Source organism: Meriones unguiculatus, chromosome X, assembly GCF_030254825.1.
Source record: "Meriones unguiculatus strain TT.TT164.6M chromosome X, Bangor_MerUng_6.1, whole genome shotgun sequence".
In the NCBI taxonomy this organism is placed as follows: domain Eukaryota; kingdom Metazoa; phylum Chordata; class Mammalia; order Rodentia; family Muridae; genus Meriones; species Meriones unguiculatus.
In genome coordinates, this window is record NC_083369.1 from 117609348 (window position 1) to 117631976 (window position 22629).

Here is a 22629-nt window from a genome sequence, read left to right on the forward strand (position 1 = left end):
AAAAAAAAATCATTTTCTGTAACCAGTATAAAGAAATCATGTATAATTAAAATGCTGGCTATTTTTACTCCACAAAGCATCCACATGTGTTTTCACAGTGAATTGCTGATTTTTTTTCTCTAGTGGCATCCTGAAGTGGAATAACAAAAAAGCATTGTGAAACTATTTACATATTACACATGTAGAGAAAACACTTTGTGTTAACCATTTTTCTAATCTGCTTGGAACAAGGTACAGATAAATAGTTTACACTGTCTGATCAGAACTCTTACTTACCAACAGAAAAAAGACAAAATGTACTGTAGAATGCAATTGAAAATCGTCTTCATATTTCAGATTGTTGTGAAGATCCTGAGATTAATTGGAATGTCACATGAGTTAATTTATTCTTAAAAATTATAAAGACCTACAGGAAATGTTTGTCTCTGTTTGTAATGTATATGTTCCATTTGTTGAGATTTCCTTTTAATTCATCAATTTAAATTGTTACCAGAACAGAATATAATGCCTGTTGTCATAGTAAGTGAAAGACAACAAGTTAAGCAGCTGCTTAGAAGTTAGGTAACAAGGAACAATGTCTGTATTATATTATATCTATTTTCTTGGTGAACATTTTAGTAAGAGGTGTTAACTTTAAGCTAACAAAAGATGCTTAACCTGCTATTATAACACAGACTCTCTGGTTCAAACATACAGGAGCTTTCCTTTGGGATGAACAGAGAAGAAAAGAATTTCATCTTTTTAGACAAGAAGTAAAGAGGAGTGGTGGCCTTTTCACACTCTACGTCCAGATATAAAAGTCAAAACATTTTTATTACTTTGCTGATTTGTGTCTGAGCTTTGTTGACCATGCTAACAGAAGAAATGGTTGAGAATTAAAAGTCAGTGTTCCAATCAGCCTCAGGTACAAATTAACAGCAGTCACATAAAGAAGTGTAACTCTAAGTTGAAAAAGATTTAGTGTCTTGAAACATTATAAGTATCAATGATTTATTCATTGTTTCCCATGTTGATACAAGCCAAATTCCTCAAGGTATATGATTTGAAATTCATAAGACTTTTCTGTAAAAATGATGTTTATAAATAGCTTGCCTGCTCAAAGGCGAGGTTTCTGGAAAAACATCAAATGTGAACACTACCTATGCTAAAACGTCTTTAACAATTCTAGTTATAATTCATCCCTTTAAAATCACAGATAGTTTTTCCATAAGAGCACCAGATAAGTATTTCAGCTCTTGAATTCATTTTGTACAGACACATACTCAACCAACTGTTTCTGGTTCCTCTTTTGTGTGGACAATTGAAATACTATTGGTACCTGCCATCTCTTGTCTTGCCTTCTCCCAGAGCCTCTGTGCTTAAAGACCCTGTACCCTGGAGTGATAGAGACATCTTCTGTAGTGTGTGCATGGTTACTTTCTTTCATGCCTGAAGCTACAGGGGTCTGGCTGGGGGGAACTAGGTGACAGAGGTGTAAGTGAACAGTACTTCCTGGTTTCCACAAAGAATTGGCTACTTGCAGAAAACTTTTTCTATGACACTGTGGTTGCCATGACAACGAGGACAAGCCATTCTTTCCTGGTTACAGATGTATTTCTGAAGGATACTCACAGACTGAAGAGGTGAGATCAGTAGACAACCACAGGAAGCATGTAGGTAGGTGCCTTCAGCCAACCTGAGTGACTCTGTGAGCTGACCCTCTGAGTGTGCCCTGGGAGCCTGTGTGCTTGTTCATGGGACAGGAGTTGTTGTCACTACTACTGTTTGAAGTGAAGCCCAAAGGACCCTGCCTTGTCTCTTTGTCCTCAGGTGACAACCCTTTGGTGCCAGCTTTATCATTTCAGGCCATGAAAGCATAGTTCCCCAACACATGTGAATGGATACCTTTTCTCTCTTTTCTCGATGATTGTCACTTGTGTGCTTGACAGAATGACTGCATCTGTGTGGCAGCACCTTAATGCCTAGATAGTTGTGGTGTTTGTTGTCTTAGAGAGAAGCTGGAAGGCATTTAAGGCAGAGGTGTATCTGGGCCTCCCTTTGTGGCTGGGGTGGAGGCTTATGAGTGGGAGGTGGGTGCTGACCTGCAGGCTATTTTTGGAAGATTATTTATAGGAAGTGGTGATACTCTCCGGGCCTGGATATCTGCCACGGGCCTACAAAAAGATACCTGCCTCTAATACTGGCCACTAATGGCAGTTGTGTATACTGAAGTAAAACACCTGGTGTCATGAATACCTGAGGAGAGAGGAGAGGCCAGACTTTGTTCCCCCAACAGGCATTAGTATGTGTCTGTGTCTGAGACTTTACAGTGCTCTGAGTTGGGTTAAGAACCAGCTGGGAATTAGAGAGTGTGCAGCCATGGATTCCCCATAACCCACCAACACATCAGGATCCCTCTGTGTGTCTCTGCTCCTCTGTGTGACCAATATACACTATACCCTTCTTGTACCTTCTCATCAGACTTCCTTTAACCCATGTGTCTGTCTTGCACACAGGAAAGGAAGCTATTGTTCCCATCTGCAGAAAATGTGAATAGACTTCACACACAGCAATTGTGCGCAAGTTCTTGATAAAAGGCCTTTGGTCCCAGGGCTGAAGCATGTACTGAGACAGGGATTTCAGTATTCTACTTCTTCTCTTTGTGCCTCTGGAAAAGAGAGCACTGTTTTTGCCAGAAAGGTAACTATCACAGAAATTTCAGCAAAGCATTGGTTGAAAGTAGTGGTCTGGAGGCAGGTGATGCCTGAAACAGTGGAGGCAGGTCGCAATACCGATAACATTTAAGCAGTCTGTAGGAAGGGCAAGGACTTTCATATGCCCTGGAGCAACAGGCATACAAAGACAGAATACACAAAGGGGGTGTGGGTGGCGGAGTGTGGACTGATATGAGTGCATGCACATCTCTCTATGTCTGGGTTACAGATGATGCCTGAATAGCATGGTTTGTGGGCTTGAACACACACTTTGTATTCCCAGATATGATTTCTAAGTGAAGTATGTGAGTCTGAGAACGTACTGCCCGAGGGAAGCTGAACATTGTGCAGACCTGTGCAGCGTAAAAAGGGTGCATTTTGTAAGTATAACTCACATATCTGAGGTTTCTAAGGGTACACTGTGAGGCATGGTATCTGGATGGTGGTGATGTGGTTGGGCCTGATGGTGCTCATTCATCCTTGCTGGAGGGCCAGTTCAAGGAAGATCCAGAAGAAGACAGCCTAAGGTACCTGAGGGGGTTATAGTTTCCTCTGTGTTCTCAGGAGACACCTGTGTCCCAAAGTCTAGGACTCCAAGGGAGCTGCATCAGAGGGAGCCAGCTAACCATGTTAGATGATACAGCCTCATCAGAGGAAGGGTTCCTGTTGGTGATCACTAAAATGAACTCCATACTTCCAACATACGCATTTAGTGCTGCATCATCCAGCAGATGTTGCCTGAGACACACCTAGCCTCCTTTATGTAGATAGCCACTTTATGCATTGTGAGATCAGATTTGAAGTCAGTAATGCTTGGAAGGGAATGCAACAGGAGAGACACTGCACATTTGCATTGTGAATAGGGGGCTAGCGTGGACCACCAGTAGTTTATGGATACAGGGGTTCAGAAGGAAAGGACTGAGGAATTGAGGAGAATGTCATTGCTCTCCACCCCCTACTTCTGTAAGGTTAGGAATTCCTAGGATAAGATCTGGGGTCTCTATGCTCGGTATGGCCACACTCACAGAGGGGACCTGTTGTAATGGGAGTTCCCAAGATGATTTGTGTCACAGGAGCCCCCAGTTCACAGTGCTCTGTTTCACTATGGCTCATGGTGCCCTGGTAATGTCAAGAATCAAATTTGCATCCTAGCATGAATAGTGAACATGGGTGGCATGTGGGTCTTTCTTGGTTCTTCCTCTGTGTTGTAGTTCTTCTCAGCAAGCACAGCCTCTTGAGGATCAGACAGATGAGTTTTCCCTCAGGTGACATGCACACTGCTGATAGGAAACTGGCTGGCTCAAGGAAGAAGCAGTCAAGAGCAGATTAGCTACCACCATAAACACACACACACAGAGGGAGAGACAGAGAGAGACAAACAGACAGATGGACAGAGAGGAGAAGAAAGGGTTGAAATTACACTGAGATGGTAAAGGGGAGGACTATGTTGAGAGGGACAGTATGGAGGAACATGAAGAGGAGAGCTGCAATACAGATGAGATTGAATATCACGAGACCTAGGGATGGGCACATGACCATCCATCAAGTAGCTACTTTAATTTCCTGTCTAAGACTTTATGTATTAACATTAGGGCACAGAGGTTGGAGACAGGAGAGGTCAGTGATCTGTAATCTCTTGGATGAATAGTGCTCATCACAGGCAGATATGGGTGTGCAGGGTCTACCATAGGCTTGACATTGCAGCAGGAGGGTGCACAGTTCCAACAGAGACACTTGTCTCCCTGTCATGTCACATAACCCTGTTGCTTGCCATCTGAAATCCCTGAGTCTTCCAATTAATTAATAAGCATGTCTGTTTAGTAAAGAAGTAGCTTCTCTTTGGGGATCTCGCCAAGTGTGCCCTGTAGACACTTGATGCCATAGTGAGGTCCACAATGGAAACAGAACTAAGCTGAAAGATGGGTGGTGGGCTGGTGGGGTAGCCAGAATCTATGAAAGCAGCCATCTTCTCTTACCATGTTATGCGAATCACCATGAAGAGTTCCCCACCTCCTTGCTGCTCAACTTAGAATCACACAAGTATGGAAGGCTCATGCACTAGGTTGTCCATAGGCATCCTGGGGTTGGCAGAGCAGGACTAGCTCCCTAGGAAAGAGAACAATGAGGTTTCCTTGGCAAAAGAATCCCAGGGAGCCCTAAGGTACTGACTGGTGGGCAAGAAAATGCACAGCCTTTGTAATGACATCCACCTCTCTGGGATGAAGTTAAACACTCCAGACTTGGGGTGGGGAACAACATTATTACAACTGTTTCCCATCTGCTCTGGACCTTTTGCATATCTTCTCCCACATCTGTATAACAGGCTTTGTGAGCTCCCTTGATTACCCTTGCCTCACCTGACCGCATTGATGTGTCCATGCTGGCTAAAGCCTATTTATTTCCTTCCTAATGCAACTCTGCTTCCTTCTCCCACCATGCAGGGGAAGCCCACATAACCCTGAGGGAAGTCAGCTCCAGCTCCTCCACCAGAATCTGGAAGGAGGCCAGTAGCACAGGCAGGAGAGCCTGGCCAGAGACAACTGCCAGGCAGTCACATTGCCCACCAAAACCAAAGTGCTCACGCTGTAGTGATCAGCACAGCCCCAGAGTACTGTCACCATGAACTCTGCAGAGTATGTGCTGTGTGGCTGGAAGGGTCAGCTGTGGCCTGCCAGGGTGTTGTCCAGACCCAGGACATCAGCCCATAGTAAGAGGAGAGGGGCACCTTTCCTGGAGGTGCAAATCTTGCCTATGGGGGAGAAGACAAGAGTGAGGAGCACCAAAGCAAGGCCACTATCCAAGTCTGAAATTGTGAGCCTTGCCTCCATGGCAGGGAAGGAGTCACAGGGCAATGGCTCACCAAAGCAGACCAGAGCATACAGAAGAGCCCTCAAGGTGGCTCTCGATATCCTGGGGGAGGGAGGCTGTTTGCAAGGTGGAAGGACATGTGGCCAAAGAACCAGCACAAGAACAAGTCCTCAAAAGGTTCCAAAAGAGCAGGCCAACTCCAAACCACGTCCTCGCTTTCGCCTGCGCGTGCGTCTGTGCTTCCAAAAGCACAACCAGAAAGGCCAAGAGCTCTCCCAGAGGAGTCCTGGAAAGCAGCACCGTCAGGGTCCTGTGTTGCCAGTGGGCTCACAGAAAGTGCCCACAGTGCGAGGTGGAAAAGCCCAGGCACACACCACTGTTGGGCCTCCACACTTTGAGATGAAACAGAATGTCCTAAGAGGCATCAGAGTACGGCCATGTCACACAACACTGGAAGGAAATTCTGGTCGTAATGCATGCATGAAAAAGCTAAACACATCCAAACCCAAGTCTTTGACTGCCTCAGCCTCCAGGCAGAGTGTACGGGCTAAGAAAGAGCAGCAGGCTGCTTCTGGGCCACTGAGGTGCATCTGGTCTTCGCCCAAAGCCCTCAAGCAACAAGCACGTTTTGCTGACCTACACACCAGGGCTACTGGAGGCCAAAGGAAGAATGCCTTCCATGAGAGCAAGGAGGACCACGGCCCGGGCACCCTGAAGCCAGCTGCAAACTCGGCCTCAGCAGCTTGCATGCCTCCAATCCTGAGGCTGCGAAGATCCCTCCGCATTGCTAACAGGAAAAGGAAGATCCACGTGCTGTGTCCACATTGCAGGGTGCCAGAACTGGAACCGTGTGCTCACTCAAAGGTGACGAAGACCAGGTTCAAGAGGAGGCGTTCCACCATTCAAAAAGCACGCCAAGCTGCCAAGGTGGCTTCTGCCCAGCTACAGAATACCATTGAACGAGGAATGCTGGTCTGGTTCAAATTTCAGGACCTTCCATTCTGGCCAGCGGTGGTAAAAAGTGTCAGCCAAAATGACAAGATGGCGAGGGTGTTGTTGATGGAAGCTAACATGCAGTTTGAGCACAAGGGTGTCCGTGCCCCTCTACACAAGTTGAAACATCTGGACTGTGGAGAAAAAATATCACTCATAAGAAGAGCCAGCAGAGTGTACAGCCAGGGCATCAGCTGGTGCCTCACAGTGATCGACCACTACAGAGAGGGCCTGGCCTGTGGCGCCTACCTGGGCTCCTTTATGGGCTATTACACTGCCCAAGTCAGTTACCCGCTAAGGAGGGCCATCCAGGAAGGAGACCTGCACATTGATTTCCCTAAGGTGAGCTATGTGGACCTGGAAGATTGGGAGGAGGAGAATGCCCCAGGTGGGAAAGGCCCCCGCAAGAAAGTTCTGCCTGACCGTATGAGGGCTGCTTGGGACAGAGCCAACCAGAAGCTCGTGGACTTCATAGTGAAGAGAAAGGGGGCCGACCAGCACCTGCGGGAGATTGTGCAGGGCAGAAAACCGTCCAGGTGGGTGGACAATCTTTGGAAATCAAGGGGGGAAGACTTCTGTATTGAGACCTACCTGGAGGATGACGACCAGTTGCATCTTGTGGCCAGGCATTTGCAAGAAATATGCAAGGAAGCAGATGAGGCTCTGCTCTCCCTGACTAGAGGAGATAAAGTGCAGTTTACCATGGACGTTCTTCTTCCAGAAGCAATCATCTGCTCCATCGCTGCCCTCTATGAGCTCAGCTACAAGGAGGCAGAAGAGAAGTACCTGCATGGCCCACCAGTGCACTACCGTGAGAAAGAGCTCTTTGAAAAGAACCTCTTAAAGGCAGCCCGGAAGAGGTCAGCAGTCAGAATTGGGGCTGCCAGGGCCCCTCATGCACCCATTCCTTAGAAGGGTGCTCACTGCTATCAGCCATCACCCCTGCAACTCCCAAGAGAGGAGACAGGAAGGAACTCCAAAAAGGAACATCTGGGAGACTGTGGGGTGTACTTTGGGCACTGGGACAACTGCTCGCTGAGTGTTTCTTTCCCCACCTCGAAATAAATATTTTCTTTCCTGATTGACAGTGCAGATGTCTACATGGGCTCTACAGACAGACAGATTCTGTTAGCTTCAGGCCAGACCAGCCCTCTCTGGCCTGTGCCTAGGTGTGCACAAGTCCTGTGGGTGCACTTCCCTGGAACCTTGCCAGCCCTGAGTGGAGCATTGGCTATCTTGGCATAGCCTTGCCCTCTCTGCAGTTTCCCAACATACCCAGCCAGCACATCAGGTTAATGATGACACCTGTCTCTGACTTCCCCACACTTCCTGTCCTCTTTTCTCTAAGGTGCTATGGATGGAGCCAGCTTAGCTTCCACAATTTTCTTTCTCCATTACCTCCTTCTTCACTCACTCACAATGAAGAAGAGGAACAGATATGTGTATTGAGGCAGTTGGTTAAAGCCAGAGAAAGGAAGTGAATGTACTCCCGGAGTTAGTCTGATTTCAAAGATCATGATGTATTGCGTTTTACAACCTCTCACTCTCTCTCTCCTTCCCTTCCTTTATTCTTCTCTCTCTACTCTCTCTCATCTTTCTGCACCTTCCTCCCTCCATCTCCCTCTTTCCCTCCCTGCCTCCCTCCCTTTCTCTCTGTATGTGTGCACAAACGTGAGGATGTCATAGGTCAAAATCTGGTGTCTCTTCACTTATTTTTTCTGCTTTCTGAGACAGGATCTCTGATGGAACGTGTTGCTCACTGATTGTGCTAGAAGAGGTATCCAGGCAGCTCTTTCCATCCTCCTGTCTCTGTCACCCCAGTGCACAGATTAAACATGCCTGTCCATATACTTTTCTTTTAAATGAGTACTGGATGGTGAACTCATGTTTTCACCCCATGCAGGAAACACTTTATATTCTCAGCCATTCTCCAGTCCCCCAGAGACTACATTCTCTTAATGAGAAAGGTCTGCCAATCTCATGGGCTGACTGTCTGCAGCAGCAGACAATAGTATCTATGCTTTTCTCACATTTCTGAGATCAAAGACTTCTAGACTTCTGGTGTTGGCCGGAAGAGGGAGAGCGGCCTTTCATTCCTTGGAGTCACTGACACCTTGGGTGTACTGATGAGAAGCAAGCTTGCCATACCTCCCAGACTGGCCTGTTTTCCCCTCTTGAATCACAGTCCTTTATGTGTTTTGGAGATACACATGAATCGGTGCCTCTGTGGACCCTGAAGTACAACTTTATAAGCAGCTGTCCCCTTGGTTTCTGCCAAATCCCTGTAAATATGCATTTGTACTCCAGCCTATGTCCCTGGATACATGATACCTTTTCCCTTCCTGTTGCACTGGAGAATGGTGAGCATTAGCCCTTGATACTAATTAGTGCCTTTCCTTTGTGTATCCAGTGGGCTCTTACCTGTGAAAAAGGGCAAGAATGACACAGGTGCTTGTATTCTCAGTAGTGGGGGCACAAAGACAAAAACACTGAGGCTTGCCAACCAGCCAGTATAGGTGCATTGGCAAGCCTCTTGTTCTGTGAGAGACCCTGTCAAAAAAAGAACAAAAGAAAAACAAATATACTAATTTGGAGTGTAGATGAGGGAGACACCTGATATCAACTTCTGGCCTTCAAGTTCAGGTGCACACAAAAATTATCATGTACACACACCAAAAATATATGAATGAAGAAGACTTTTTAAATGTAATCATATTTTTCCCTCTGCTATGAGCCATCTCTCTGTAAAAGACACCGACACTGTATAACTCAATCCTCCTTGCTTTTGAAAAGTTTATAAATCATAGTCATCTCCTTTAGTCCTGCTTTTGACTCCATCTAGGATAGGAATTAATAACTCCAATCTGTTAATGGATTTTCCAGGAGAAGCTCAAATCTAAATTCTTTGTGTTCTACATACCCAAGCACCATGCCAGTGCAGGTCTCAGAGGCTTCATGTCAGACATAGTCTCACCTGCATAGTCAGCCTCTACTATGACTTTAACTGACACTGCCCCCTTTTGCATTATGTTCTGACAACAAAACCCTCTGTCCTCACCTTCTACCATTCATGTCCCCTAACAGCACCACCTACCCTGCCTGTAGCATCCTCTTTCAGAGCTAAAAGTCTTTTCTTCCTTCTCAACTTTCAAGTGAATTTTGTGCCATTTCTACTACTTACTTTGAGCACTGACATGGAACAAGAGAACACATGATTGCCCTACTGCTACACTAATCTGCCCACATTCCTGTTATCTCCTTGTCTCCTGGTTCTTATCTTTCCTACCAGTAATTCTGTCTTGGTTTCTTGAGACTCTGCGGTCCTCAAAGTTCCCTATTCATTTGGGAATAGATGTGAATTGAGTTTTCCACCTTTTCTTTTGCTTAACTTTTAGATCTGCAATCTCTGACACCCACTCTCATGGTCACATTTTCACTACCTATTATCCACAGCTAATGCTAAAGATCATGATCTCTCTCTCAGTTTGGGTTTTACAGCTGTGAAGAGACACCATGCCCATAGCACTCTGAGAAATATAAATGTTTAGTTTGCTTTGGTTTACAGTTTCAGAGTATGTTGTTGGCTATAGGCTTGCTGTATATTGCCTTTACTATGTTTAGGTATGTGCCTTGTATCCCCGATCTCTCCAAGACTTTAAACATGAATGGGTGTTGGACTTTGTCAAATGCTTTATTAACATCTAAGGAGATGATCATGTGGTTTTTCTCCTTCAGTTTGTTAATGTGGTGGATTACATTGATGGAATTCCGTATGTTGAACCATCCTTGCATGCCTGGGAAGAAGCCTACTTGGTCATGGTGGGTGATATCTTTGATGTGTTCTTGGGTTCGGTTTGCAAGGATTTTATTGAGTATATTTGTACCAATGTTCACTGAGTTCAGTTCTTTATCTGTCTGAGGATAGATGAAGCATCGTTGGTCCCAGTAAGGAATATCGCCAAATGAAAAAAAAAAAAAAAAAGCTACATCTCCTTACAGGCCTCAATGCATTGCTTCTTATATTTTATTACATGATTTAGGTAGCCTGGGTGTTTGAATGAAAGTTGTTACATTTGAGTGAAAGGTATCTATATTATAAACCCTTGCCTGGTACACACAGAAACACACACTTCTGTTGTAAGAGAGACAGCAGATCTAAACAGGACACTATGATTAACATTTTAATGTTAATCATTAAAATCCCATGGAAGCTGTAAGTACTCTAATATAAGTACAACCTTTATCAAAACAGTCTCTATGGGGTGATTTGGAAACCAAAAATTGAGAGCTGATAATACCTATAAACTCTGCTTCTCACACACGTGAAGCTGTATGTAGAGTGTACCTAAAGGCTTAGTAGGCATGACCATCACTGACATCATCACACACCCCAGAGAGGACATAAAGAGGAGGATTCAATACCTTCTGTGGGATTTGTACCTAAACCTCATATTTATGGCCTACATATGAAAAAAGCATCAGACAAATTCAAATTGGAGACATTCTAGGTATTTGACAAGTTTATGCAAACAATGGCCAGAGGAGGCAGAATTTGCAAGAGGGACTAAATACCTGAACCAGTAATCACTGTGCTGTGTCCCTTAGCACACCCTAACCCTAAGCTGTACAAAAAGTAGTTAATTCACCTTAGGCATAATTACGACCTGGTCGTAATTATATATATATATATATATATATATATATATATATATATAATTATTTTGCCTTGTACTTAGAATAGTTACTTATATCATGTTTAGGCATTATTATGACCTGGTTAATGTTTACATTTGGAAATTAATTATGGCATAAATATGACTGTGTGTCAAGTCAACACAGTTTGCAGTTGTGATGGGTTTTCTTGGTTGTCAACTTTATTACACTAGAATTAACTAAAACCCTAAAATGGATGGATACCCCCAAGAGGATTTTTTTTTCTTGATTTGAAGTTAGAATATCTACACATAATCTAGAATTTGAGGTAGGAAGGCATGACTTTAACTTGGACCATGATGGAGGAAGATACACCTTAATACAGTGTTTTGAGCAAGAAAACCCCACCTCTAGTCTGGGCCACACATTCTTCTAGAAGCCTATATAATGGCGTAGAAGAAGCTTTTTTTTCTTTAGCTGCTTACTATCACTTTTTAAGCAAGCCCTTTCCTTCACTACTTCTTTGAGATTCCAACCTAGACTAAAGATGACCTGAGACATCCAGCCTTATGGACTGAGCAACTACTTGGTTCAAGAACTTTGTCATCATAGATGGCCATAGTTCAAATGACTGGACCACAACCTCTAAGTCATTAAAATAAAAAAGAAACTTTCTGTATAGAGAGGATGATTCTTTAGGTTCTGTTATTCAATATGGAACACATTAATATAATTATATGTGTGTGCAAGATAGAGAGGTTCCCACTTAAATGAAGAATGAAAATCCAAATGCCTTGCTTCCGTGGGCCAAGACCTGAAACTCAACCCATATGAAGAGTAGAAGACAGAACTTTTTACCTTTGATTTGACCACACTAATCTTGAGACTCAGAGTTACTTCCTACACACTGTCAGTGCCAGAAGTCAGATCTGTTCCACATATCTTCACAAGAATAAAGCAGTCAAGAAGAAGAAACATTTCCTCAATATACTCTGAGATCTGCTATGGTAAAAGAGCAGCATCAACTATCTCTCTCTTCCTAGCCTTGCACATACACACTCTCCAGCAGATGCATGTGGACCCTGATGCAGGCTCCATATTCTCCAGCTAGTTTTAAGGCTCCTCCTAAGGTTGCTTACCTCAACCATCTAGAGGGATTCCTTACCTCATCTCTACACTGAGGATAGTTTTATCAATTCAGCATTTCATCAGACCATCAGGCAGGCCTAATCTTCATTGTCATTCTTCCTGAGAGGTAACAAATATGTTCCAATCTGACAATCAGTGATATTGTGGCAGGATCCATAGCCCAGGTTGGCTTCAAACTCACTGTAAAGAATGGCCTTGAATTTCAGATCCTCTCTCCCTTCCCTCCTCAGTTATAAGTCTTTAGACAGATAGCACCATGCTTGGTTTGTGTGATCTTGGTGATGGAACCCTGGGGTTCATGCATGCAACTTAGCCCAATCTACTCTGCTCTTATTTTATATTTATGAGACAAGGCCTTGCTATGTACCCCTAAATGGCCTGGAACTCACTTAATAGAGTAGGCTGGTTTTGAATTCAAGGTGTTCTTCTCATGCCTTATCTTCTAAATGCTGCATCTTCTAAGCATGCATCACCATGCCTGGTTTTCTTTTTGTTTCATTTTTGTGTATGTGTGTTAGTGTATGCATGTACTGGCAGAAACAAGAAGTCAATGTTGACTGTCTTTTTAATCTCTCTCTCTCTTGAGATGGTATCTCTTACTGAACCAGGAGCTCATTGATTTGAATGGAACATCTGGCTAGCAAATTCTGAGGATCAATCTGTCTCTACTGACCTAGAGACAGATTTCAAGCAAGCAACACAAAACTGGCTGGAAATCAAAATTGGTCCTCATAAGTATTCCACATCCAAAGTTGTTGTTTGAGACAGGGTCCTCTCAGAGACTCCAGGCTGACCTCAAATTATGGTCTTGAATTCCCTTTCCTCCTGTCTCCACCTCCCAAGTGTTAGGATTACCTCCTTGCACCACTGCAGGCTTATCTTTGATCCAGAAGCCATTAAGTTGTGAGTCTGTAGAACCTGAGATCAGAAGACATTCCTATGCAGCAACCCTCTTTAGTTTGTGCTGCATTATCAGGTTCCGCCTCATTCTCAGTCTCTGACCATGATTTTGCAAGGAGAAAAAGTATGGGTTGAGAGAGACAGAGAGAGAGAGAGAGAGAGAGAGAGAACGAATGACCACAACATTCTGGGAAGATGACTCAGTCTGTAAAGCAGTTCAAGATAACTCAGTCTGTAAAGCAATGAACAAGAATGAGAAACTGACTGACTCTGAGATCCCTTCCAAAAACCTGGGCATGGTAGATGCAGAGACAGTTGGATCCCTAAGGCTCACTGTCCATGGAGTTTAGCATAAATTTGGCGCCAAAAGAGAGGATGCACAACTCCTGATGAACAGTTGTCCTCTGGCCGCCATATGTATTTTCACCTGTGCACACAAACACATATGCTCACACATAACACGTATCTGAAAATGCATGTATGAATACACCTGCACACATACACTAGCATTCTTAAAATTGAACTGAGACTCAATGGGCCAGTTTTGCACATGCTGCTGCAAATTCCTTAAAAGAGATGAGAAGTAGAAAGGTAAAGATTACACAGAGAGAGTGCTTCAGCACTGACTTAGGCCAAGAGTTATAGTGGACTATACCAGGTCTATAGAATCAGTTTCAGTACAGCCAAGGCTAGAGAGAGAAACCCTGTTTCAATAATCTTTTATTTTTTATATTTTATATTATATTAAAAACTATTTATTATAATTTATTCACTTTGTATCCCAGCTATAGCTCCCTCCCTCATCCCTTCCTAATCCGGTGGTCCCTCCTTTTTCTCCTCTCATTCCCCTTCCCCAATCCAAAGACAGGGGAGGACATCTACCACTTCCATCTGATCCCAGCTTTTCAGGTCTCATCAGGACTGGCTACATTGTCTTCCTCTGTGGCCTGGTAGGGATGCTACCCCGCAGTGGAGATGGTCAAAGAGCCAGCCAATGAGATCATGTCAGAGATATTCCCTGTTGCCAAGGGAACCCACTTGGACACTGAACTGCCATGGGCTGTATCTGAGTGGGGGTTCTAGGTTAACTCCATGCGTGGTCCTTGGTTGGAGTATCCATCTCAGAAAAGACCTCTGTGCCCAGATTTCTTGGTTCAGTTGCTATCCTTGTGGATTTCAAGTCACCTCCAGGGCTTTCTATCTCCCTCTTCATTCATAAGATTCCCTGAGCTCTGCCCAAAGTTTAACTATGAGTCTCAGCATTTGCTTTAATACCCTGCTTGGTAGGGTCTTTCAGAGGTCCTCTCTAAGTAGGCTAGTGTCTTTTTCCTTGATTTCACACTCTTCCAATGTCTATTCCATTTGCCTTTGTGAATAAGGATTGAGCATCTTATACCAGATCCTCCTTGATTAGCTTCTTTAGATGTGCAGATTTTAGTATGATTATCCTATATTATATGTCTAATACATACTTATAAGTGAGTATATACCATGTGCATCTTACTGCTTCTGGGATACCTCACTCAGGAAGATCACCATTTGCCTGGAAATTTCATGATTTACTTATTTTTATTTGCCAAGTAGTAATCTATTGTGTAAATGTACCAGCATTTTTGTATCCATTCTTCAGTTAAGGGACAGACATCTGGCTATTAGGAATAAAAGTGCTACAAACATGCTTGAGCAAATGTCCTAGTTATATACTTGAGCGACTTATAGATATAGGACTAGGAGTGGTACAGCTGGATCTGGAGGTAACACAATTCCTAATTGTCTGAGAAACTGCCAGAATGTTTTCCAAACTTGTTTTACAAGTTTACATTCCTGCCAGCAGTGAACGTAGGTTCCTCTTTCTCCACATCATCTCCAGCATGTGTGGTTACTTGAGTTTTTGATCTTCGCCATTCTGGTGGTTGTAATTTGAAATCTCAGGGTCATTTTGATATGCATTTTCCTGATAACTAAAGATATTGAGCATTTCTTTTAGCGTTTCTCTGCCATTCGATACTCCTCTTGAGAATTCTTTGCTTAGCTCTGTACTATTCTTTTATTTGGATTACTTGATTTGTTGCTTTTTAACTTATTCTGTTTCTTTGCCAGTACCATGCAGTTTTTATTACTAATGCTGTGTAGTACAGCTTGAGATCAGGGATGTAGAAACCTCCAGAAGGTCTTTCATTTTATAGGATAGGTTTAGTGATTCTGGATTTCTTGTTGTTCCATATAAAATGGAGAATTTTTCTTTCAAGGTCTGTAAAGAATTGTGTTGGTATTTTGATGGGAATTGCATAGACTCTGTAGATTACTTTTGGCAGGATGGGCATTTTCACTATGTTAATCCTGCTCTATTCATCTTCTAGTATCGTATACTATTTCTATCTTCAGAGACTTCAAGTTTTCTTTTGTTTTGTTTCATACAAGCCTTTGACTTGCTTGGTTAAGTTACAACAAGGTACTTTATGTTCTTTGTGGCTATTGTGAAAGGTGATGTTTCCCTAATTTCTTTCTCAGCCCAATTGTCTTTTGTATACAGGAGAGCTATAGATTATTTTTGTGTTAATTTTGTATCCAGCCATTTGCTGAAGTCGTTTATCAGCTATAGGAATTCCTTGGCAGAAATTTTGGAGTCACTTATGTATACTATAATATCATCTGCAAATACAGCTAATTTGACTTCTTCCTACAAGTATGCTTCATGCCAGGCATGCAGGGGTGGTTCAATATACGGAAATCCATCAATGTGATCCACCACATAAACAAAATGAAGGAGAAAAAACACATGATCATCTCTTTAGAGGCTAAAAAGGCATTTGACAAAATCCAACATCCATTCATGTTTAAACTATTGGACAGATCAGGTATAGAAGGCACATACCTGAACATAGTAAAGGCGATATACAGCAAGCTTATAGCCAACATCAAACTCAATGGAGAGAAACTTAAATCACTCTCACTGAAATCAGGGACAAAGCAAAGCTGTCCAATCTCTCCATATCTCTTCAACATTGTTCTTGAAGTCCTAGCCAGAGCGATAAGAATATGGAAGGAGATCAAGGGAATACAAATTGGAAAGGAAGAAGTCAAAGTATCACTGTTTGCAGATGATATGATAGTATACCTGAGTAAACCCAAAAACTCTAACAGGGAACTCCTACAGCTGATTAACACCGTCATCAAAGTGGCTGGATACAAAATTAACTCAAAAAAAAAATCAGTATCCTTCCTGTATACAAAGGACATAAGGGCTGAGAAAGAAATTAGGGAAACAACACACTTCACAATAGCCACAAAGGACATAAAGTACCTTGGTGTGAACCTAACCAAGCAAGTCAAAGACTTGTATGAAAAAAAATTTCCAGTCTCTGAAGAAAGAATTAGAAGAAGATATCAGAAAATGGAAAGATCTCCCATGTTCATGGCTTGGCAGGATCAATATAGTAAAATTGGCCATCTTACCAAAAGCAATCTACAAATTCAATGCAATTCCCATCAAATTACCAACACAATTCTTTACAGACTTTGAAAGAAAAATTCTCACCTTCATATGGAACAACAAGAAACCCAGATTTGCTAAAACAATTCTCTACAGTAAAAGATCTTCAGGAGGTATCTCCATCCTTGATCTCATGCTATACTATAGAGCAACAATACTAAAAACTGCATGGTACTGGCATAGAAACTGACTCATGGATCAGTGGAATCGAATAGAAGACCCTGACATAAATCCTTTCCAAACTGAATCCCTTTGATCTCTTTTAATTGTTTTATTGCTCTAGCAAGGACTTAAGGAGCTTCATTGAAGAGATATGGAGAGAGTGAACATCGTTGCCTTGTCCCTGATTTCAGTGGGATTGATTTAAATTTCTCTCCTTTTAGTTGATGTTGGCTATACGTTTGCTATATATTGCCTTTAATATGTTTAGGTAAGTACCCGTGTACCTGATCTCTCCATGACTTTAAACAAACGAATGTTGGATTTTATCAAATGCTTTTTCAGCATCTAAGGAGATGATCATGTTTTTGTTTTTTTTTTTTTTTTTTTTCTTTCAGTATGTTTATATGGTGATTAAATGGATGGATTTCTGTATATGGAATCACCCCTGCATACCTTGGAGGTAGCCTACTTGGTTATAGTGGATGATAACTTTAATGTGTTCTTGGATTCAGTTTTTGAGTATTTTGTTGACTATTTTTTGCATCAATTTTCATAAGGAAGATTGGCCTGAAATTCTCTTTCTTTGTTTGGTCTGTGAGAGGCTTCGTTATCAAGGTGACTCTGGCTTCATAGATTGAGTTTGATACTGTTCTTCTGTTTCGGTTTTATATAAAAGATTTGAAGAGTATTGGTAGCTAGCTCTTCTTTGCAGTTCCAGTAGAATTCTGCCCTGAAACGTTTTAACACTGGTTTTTTGTTTTTTGTTTTTTTTTAATGGGAGACTTTTGATGACAGCTTCTATTTCCTTAGGGGATATAGGACTATTTATTTGGTTTACCTGGACTTGATTCGACTTTGTTAAGTGGAATTGATCATAAAAAAATTATCCATTTCATTTAGATTTTCAAATTTTATGGTGTATAGGCTTTTGAAGTAAGGCCTTATGTTTGTTTGGATTTCCTCAGTCTCTGCTGTTATATCTCCCTTTTCATTTCTGATTTTGTTGATTTGGATAGAGTATCTCTGCCTTTCAGTTATTTTCGCTAAGGGTTTGTCTATCTTGTTGATTTTCTTAAAGAACCAGCTCTCTGTTTTCTTGAGTCTTGAGTTGTTTTATTTGTTTCTATTTTATTGATTTCAGCCCTGAATTTGATTATTTCCAGCTGTCTACTTTTTTTGGGTGTGTCTGCTTCTTTTTCCCCCTAGGGCTTTCAGGTGAGCCATTAAGTTGTTTGAATGAGATGTTTCAAATTTCTGCTTAAAGAACATAGTGCTATGAATTGTCTTCTTAGCACTGCTTTCACTGTGTCCCATAGAATGGGTATATTCTGCCTTTATTTTCATTGAATTATAGGAAGCCTTTAATTTTGCCCTTTATTTCTTTCCTGACCTACCTGTCATTGAATAGTGAGTAAGCTTTTGGTATTTCTATTGCTGTAAAGGTCCAGCTTTAATCCATGGTGGTCAGATAGGATACGTGGGATTATTGCGGTCTTCTTGTATGTGTTGAGGCTTGCTTTGTCCCAATATATGTTCTATTTTGGAGAAGGTTGCATGAGGTGCTGAGAAGAAAGTAAATTCTTTTGTGTTTAAGTGAAAGGTTCTGTAGATGTCTGTTAGGTCCATTTGATTCATGAACCTGTGTCAGAGTCAATGTTTCTTTGTTTAACTTATGTTTTGTTAACCTGTTCTTTGTTGAGAGTGGGATATTGAAGTCTCCCACTATTAATATGTGGGATTCTATGTGTGGCTTCAAATTTATTAATGTTTCCTTTCCAAATGTCTGTGCCCTTGTACTTGGGGCATAAATGTTCAGAATTGTGATGTCTTCTTGGTGGAATTTTCCTTTGATGGGTATGAAGTGTCCTTCCACATCTCTTTTGATGAATTTTGGTTGAAAATCTGTTTTATTCAATGTGAGAATGGCTATTCCTGCTTGCTTCATTTGGTCCATTTTGATTGGAAAACTGTCTTCAAGCCCTTTACTCTCAGGTAATGTCTATCTTTGTGACTTAGGTATGTTTCCTGTATGCAACAGATTGTTGGGTCTTGTTTACATAATCATTTTGTTAGTGTGTGCCTTTTTATTGAGTCCATTGATGTTGAGAGAGGTTCATGACCAGTGGCTCTTTGAGGCTATCATTTTGCTGTTGGTTGTGGTAGTTTGTGTGCTTGGCTACTATCCATTTTGCTGTAGTGAGGTTATTTTTTTCCTTTGTTTTTTTCTGAATGTAGTTAGCTTTCTTGGCTTGTATTTTTCTTCCAGTAACTTCTGTAATGCTGTATTGGTGTAAAGAAAAGTTTAAATTTGTTTTTGTCATTGAATATCTTTTTTTTTTCATATCTATGAAGAGTAAGAGTTTTTCTTGGTAGAGTAGCCTGGGCTGACATCTGTGTTCTCTTAGGTTCTGCATGATATCTGTCCAGGCCCTTCTCACTTTCTTAGTCTCTGTTGAGAAGTAAGGTGTGATTCTGATGGGTTTTCCATATGATACTTGGCGTTTCCCCTTGTAGCTTTTAGTATTTTTTTCTTTGTTCTGTTTACTTACTGTTTTGATTATTATGTATTGGGAGGATTTTCTTTTCTGGCCTAATTTTTTAAGTATTCTGTAGGACTCTTCTATTCTTATAAGCTCCTCCTTTTAATTTGGGAAATTTTCTTCTCTGTTCTCTCATAGACAACCAAGTGGCATAGTAAGTTAGCTCAGAAATTGATAGGCACAGCTAAGGGAACTACTTAACCTCAGCTCAACATCTTCATTTCTTTTCACCACACCTATGCAGGACTGTTCCTCATATAGCCCTTATAGGTGGCTGCCCATTTATGGGGTAGGGTGCCCAACATGTACAAGTGTAAGAAGCACACAGTGATGTCACCCCACATCTTCTTCATCTCTGCCAACACTGACAAAGAAATGCCCTGGGCTGCATGATGGTTGGTCTTCTGGGCCTGAATGACATTTCAAGTCCATGATCTTTACACTTTATGTTCCTTTAGAAATAAGTAGCTGAGAAGTTCTTTGTGTATAACATTGGGTGAGTGGTCACAGATCCCAACAGATCATGGAGGTATGCCTCCCAAGTGCAGTCTGAGCTACCATGGGCTACGTCTAAGCAGGGGTTCTAGGTTATTTCCATGCCTGATTCCTGTTTTGAGAATCAGTATCAGAATAGACACCTGTGCCCAGATATATTTGATCCTTGTGGAGCTCCTGTCCTCTCCAGGTCTTACTAACGTCTCCTTCTTTCATATGATTCCCTGCACTCTGTCCAAGGTTTGGTTATGAGTCTCAGCACCTGCTTTGATACCCTGCTAGGTAAAGTCTTTCATATGCCTCCCTATTGTAGGCTGCTCTCCTGTTAATTGTTTTCTCCTACTTCAAATGTCCATCACATTTGTCTTTCTAACTGAGGATTGATCACCAGGACCTCCTTCTTGTTTAGGTTCTTTAGGTGTACAGATTTTAGTATGTTTTTCCTATCTTATATATTTAGTATCCTTAAGTGAGTATATACCATGTGTGTCTTTTCTGTTTCTGGAATACCTTCTTCACGATGATCTTTTCCAGATTCTACCATTTGCCAGCAAATTTCATGATTTCCTTGTTTTTAATTGTTGTGTAGTATTCCATGGATTTTCCTAGTAAGGGGAACAAGGACTGTCCTTGACATGAACTCAATGGAGGGCTCATGAACACAGAGGAGGACATTGCAGCCATTCCTGATGAGACCTCATAAATTAGGGTCAGATGGAAGGGTAGGAGGATCTCCCATAGCAGTGGACTTAGAGAGGGGCAGGGAGGAGATGAGGGAGGGAGGGTGGGATTGGGAAGGAATGAAGAAGGGGGCTAAAGCTGGCATACAAAGTAAATAACCTGTATTTAATATAAAAAATAATAATTAAACAAAGAAAACTGCTTCTGAAGTTGAGTGGTATATACAAAAGGGTTTACTGCTCATGGGGGGGGCATTCAAATGCTTAATTTCAAACATTTCCTAATTAGGTCTTTTCATGCTTCTTTTCTTCCCCACAGATTGTGAAAATCAGTTTATGTTAGTCAAGTGTCTCTTCCATCTCTCTCTCTATCTCTCTCTCTCTCTCTCTAGGTGTGTGTGTGTGTGTGTGTGTGTGTGTGTGTGTGTGTGTGTGTGTGTTATCCATGTAATTAAGCCGGCTTGGAATTAATTGGGAGGACTTTGAACAGAACTCTTCAGGCAGTGACAAGAATTCCATCTAAACAGAAAAGGACCAGAGAGGGTCAAGGCGGCTCAGTGTAGCCAGCAGTGCAGGTTATGCCGAGGAAGGCCACAGCCTCACAGGCGAAAGTTGCCTGGTGTGATTATTTGGCTAGACAGAAACAACCAATGCTCTCAGTTCAGTGGCAGTTAAACACCTATATACATACTTTGTGTCTAGAATGCCTGACTCTCTGGTTGATTTGAATTTTGGGACAGTCTTGCTTTGTAGGCAAGGCTGGCCTGGAACTCAGGATCCATAGGCCTGTATAGAAGACCCTATCTCCAAACAACAACATAAATTAAAGGGACTATTCAATGTTATAAACCAAAGAAAAGAACCATACAGAATCAAAGTTGGTATGGTGCAGCTCAAGAGCTGGCCCCAGTTCTCATATTCATTAGAAAGGCTGTCCCTGCCCTTTGCTGGCTGTGGCAACTAAGGATATCTAGCTCTGCCATTTGTCTGCTTGCCATGGCATGGCCACAGGAGAGATGGCCCCCTCACTGCTGTAACAGGTGGGAGAGCTGGTCCCACCCCGGGCCAACTGCAGCAGTCAACAGAGTGGGTCCTGTACCTCCCCTTAGCAGCAAGGTAGAACTGGCCCTGGTGGTGTGGGCAAGAATGAGTTGACCCCAGGGTATGACAGTGAGAGATCCAGCCTTGTCCCTCAGCTGGGCAAAGCAGGAGAGCTGGCCCTGATGTCAGGACAGCAGGAGTGATGGTAGGCTGTCCAACTCAGCTTCCACCCATGCTGAGATCCAAGGCTGTGACTTGGGCCACTCCAAGATCTACAGCATGTACAATATGATGAAGCACATGAAGGAGCTGGTCCTACAGATCCAAAGCTGTAGTTTCTTCATGACACAGGGCAAATACAGAATATCTGAGAGGAGACCAGGTGAGGATCCTGAATATTGCACATCACAGAGGCAATAGAAGCCCTGGGTGCCTCGTGAATTGACACTTTTGGTACTTTGAGAGTTCTGCATCTACCACAGGGCTAACCTGTGCAGGCTTTGAGAGCCTTTGAGTCTTTGATTACAGAAATTTACAAGATGGCTTAGTAGGTAAAGGGCTTACTGCCAAGCCCAATAAGTTAGTTTGATTTCTACCACTCACATTGTGGAAGAAGAGAACCAACTTCACAAGTTGTCCTCTGGTATCCATAGGCACGCCATGGTAAAGACTTCCACACACAAACTTTTTTCCATACACAGACTTCCTCTAAGTCTATCTCACTCTCACTCAAGGTGACACAGATCTCAAAAACAGTTCATGGAGGGGAAGAACATATGAAGTTGGGAAACAAGGCCTATCTTGAAATCGTTTACTGTGCAGGGCACAAACCAGAAAAAGTCAGGTACTGTGGGGGATGCAGTGGTAAACACAGCCATGGGGCTAATTAAATGGCAGTGTGGTGATGCTCCATATCAAGCATTCGGATCTTGGCAATAACTCTGTTCTGATCAACCACTTATATGTGTTCACCACTACACCTAGCTTTAGAGCTCTCTCTCTCTCTCTCTCTCTCTCTCTCT

General features: G+C 42.4%; 1 protein-coding gene and 1 pseudogene across 1 annotated transcript; one reads left to right on the plus strand and one right to left on the minus strand.

Annotated features, from left to right (window-relative positions):
- Nucleotides 1–5072, minus strand: part of LOC132649934 (COP9 signalosome complex subunit 5-like) — a 99887-nt pseudogene extending 94815 nt beyond the window's left edge.
- Nucleotides 5073–5312: 240 nt separating this feature from the next.
- On the plus strand, nucleotides 5313–7406 carry LOC132649935 (PWWP domain-containing DNA repair factor 4-like). Its single transcript, XM_060374707.1, has one exon. It carries the CDS (start codon nucleotides 5313–5315, stop codon nucleotides 7404–7406), a length of 2094 nt encoding a protein of 697 aa, XP_060230690.1.
- The last annotated feature ends 15223 nt before the right edge of the window (nucleotides 7407–22629 follow it).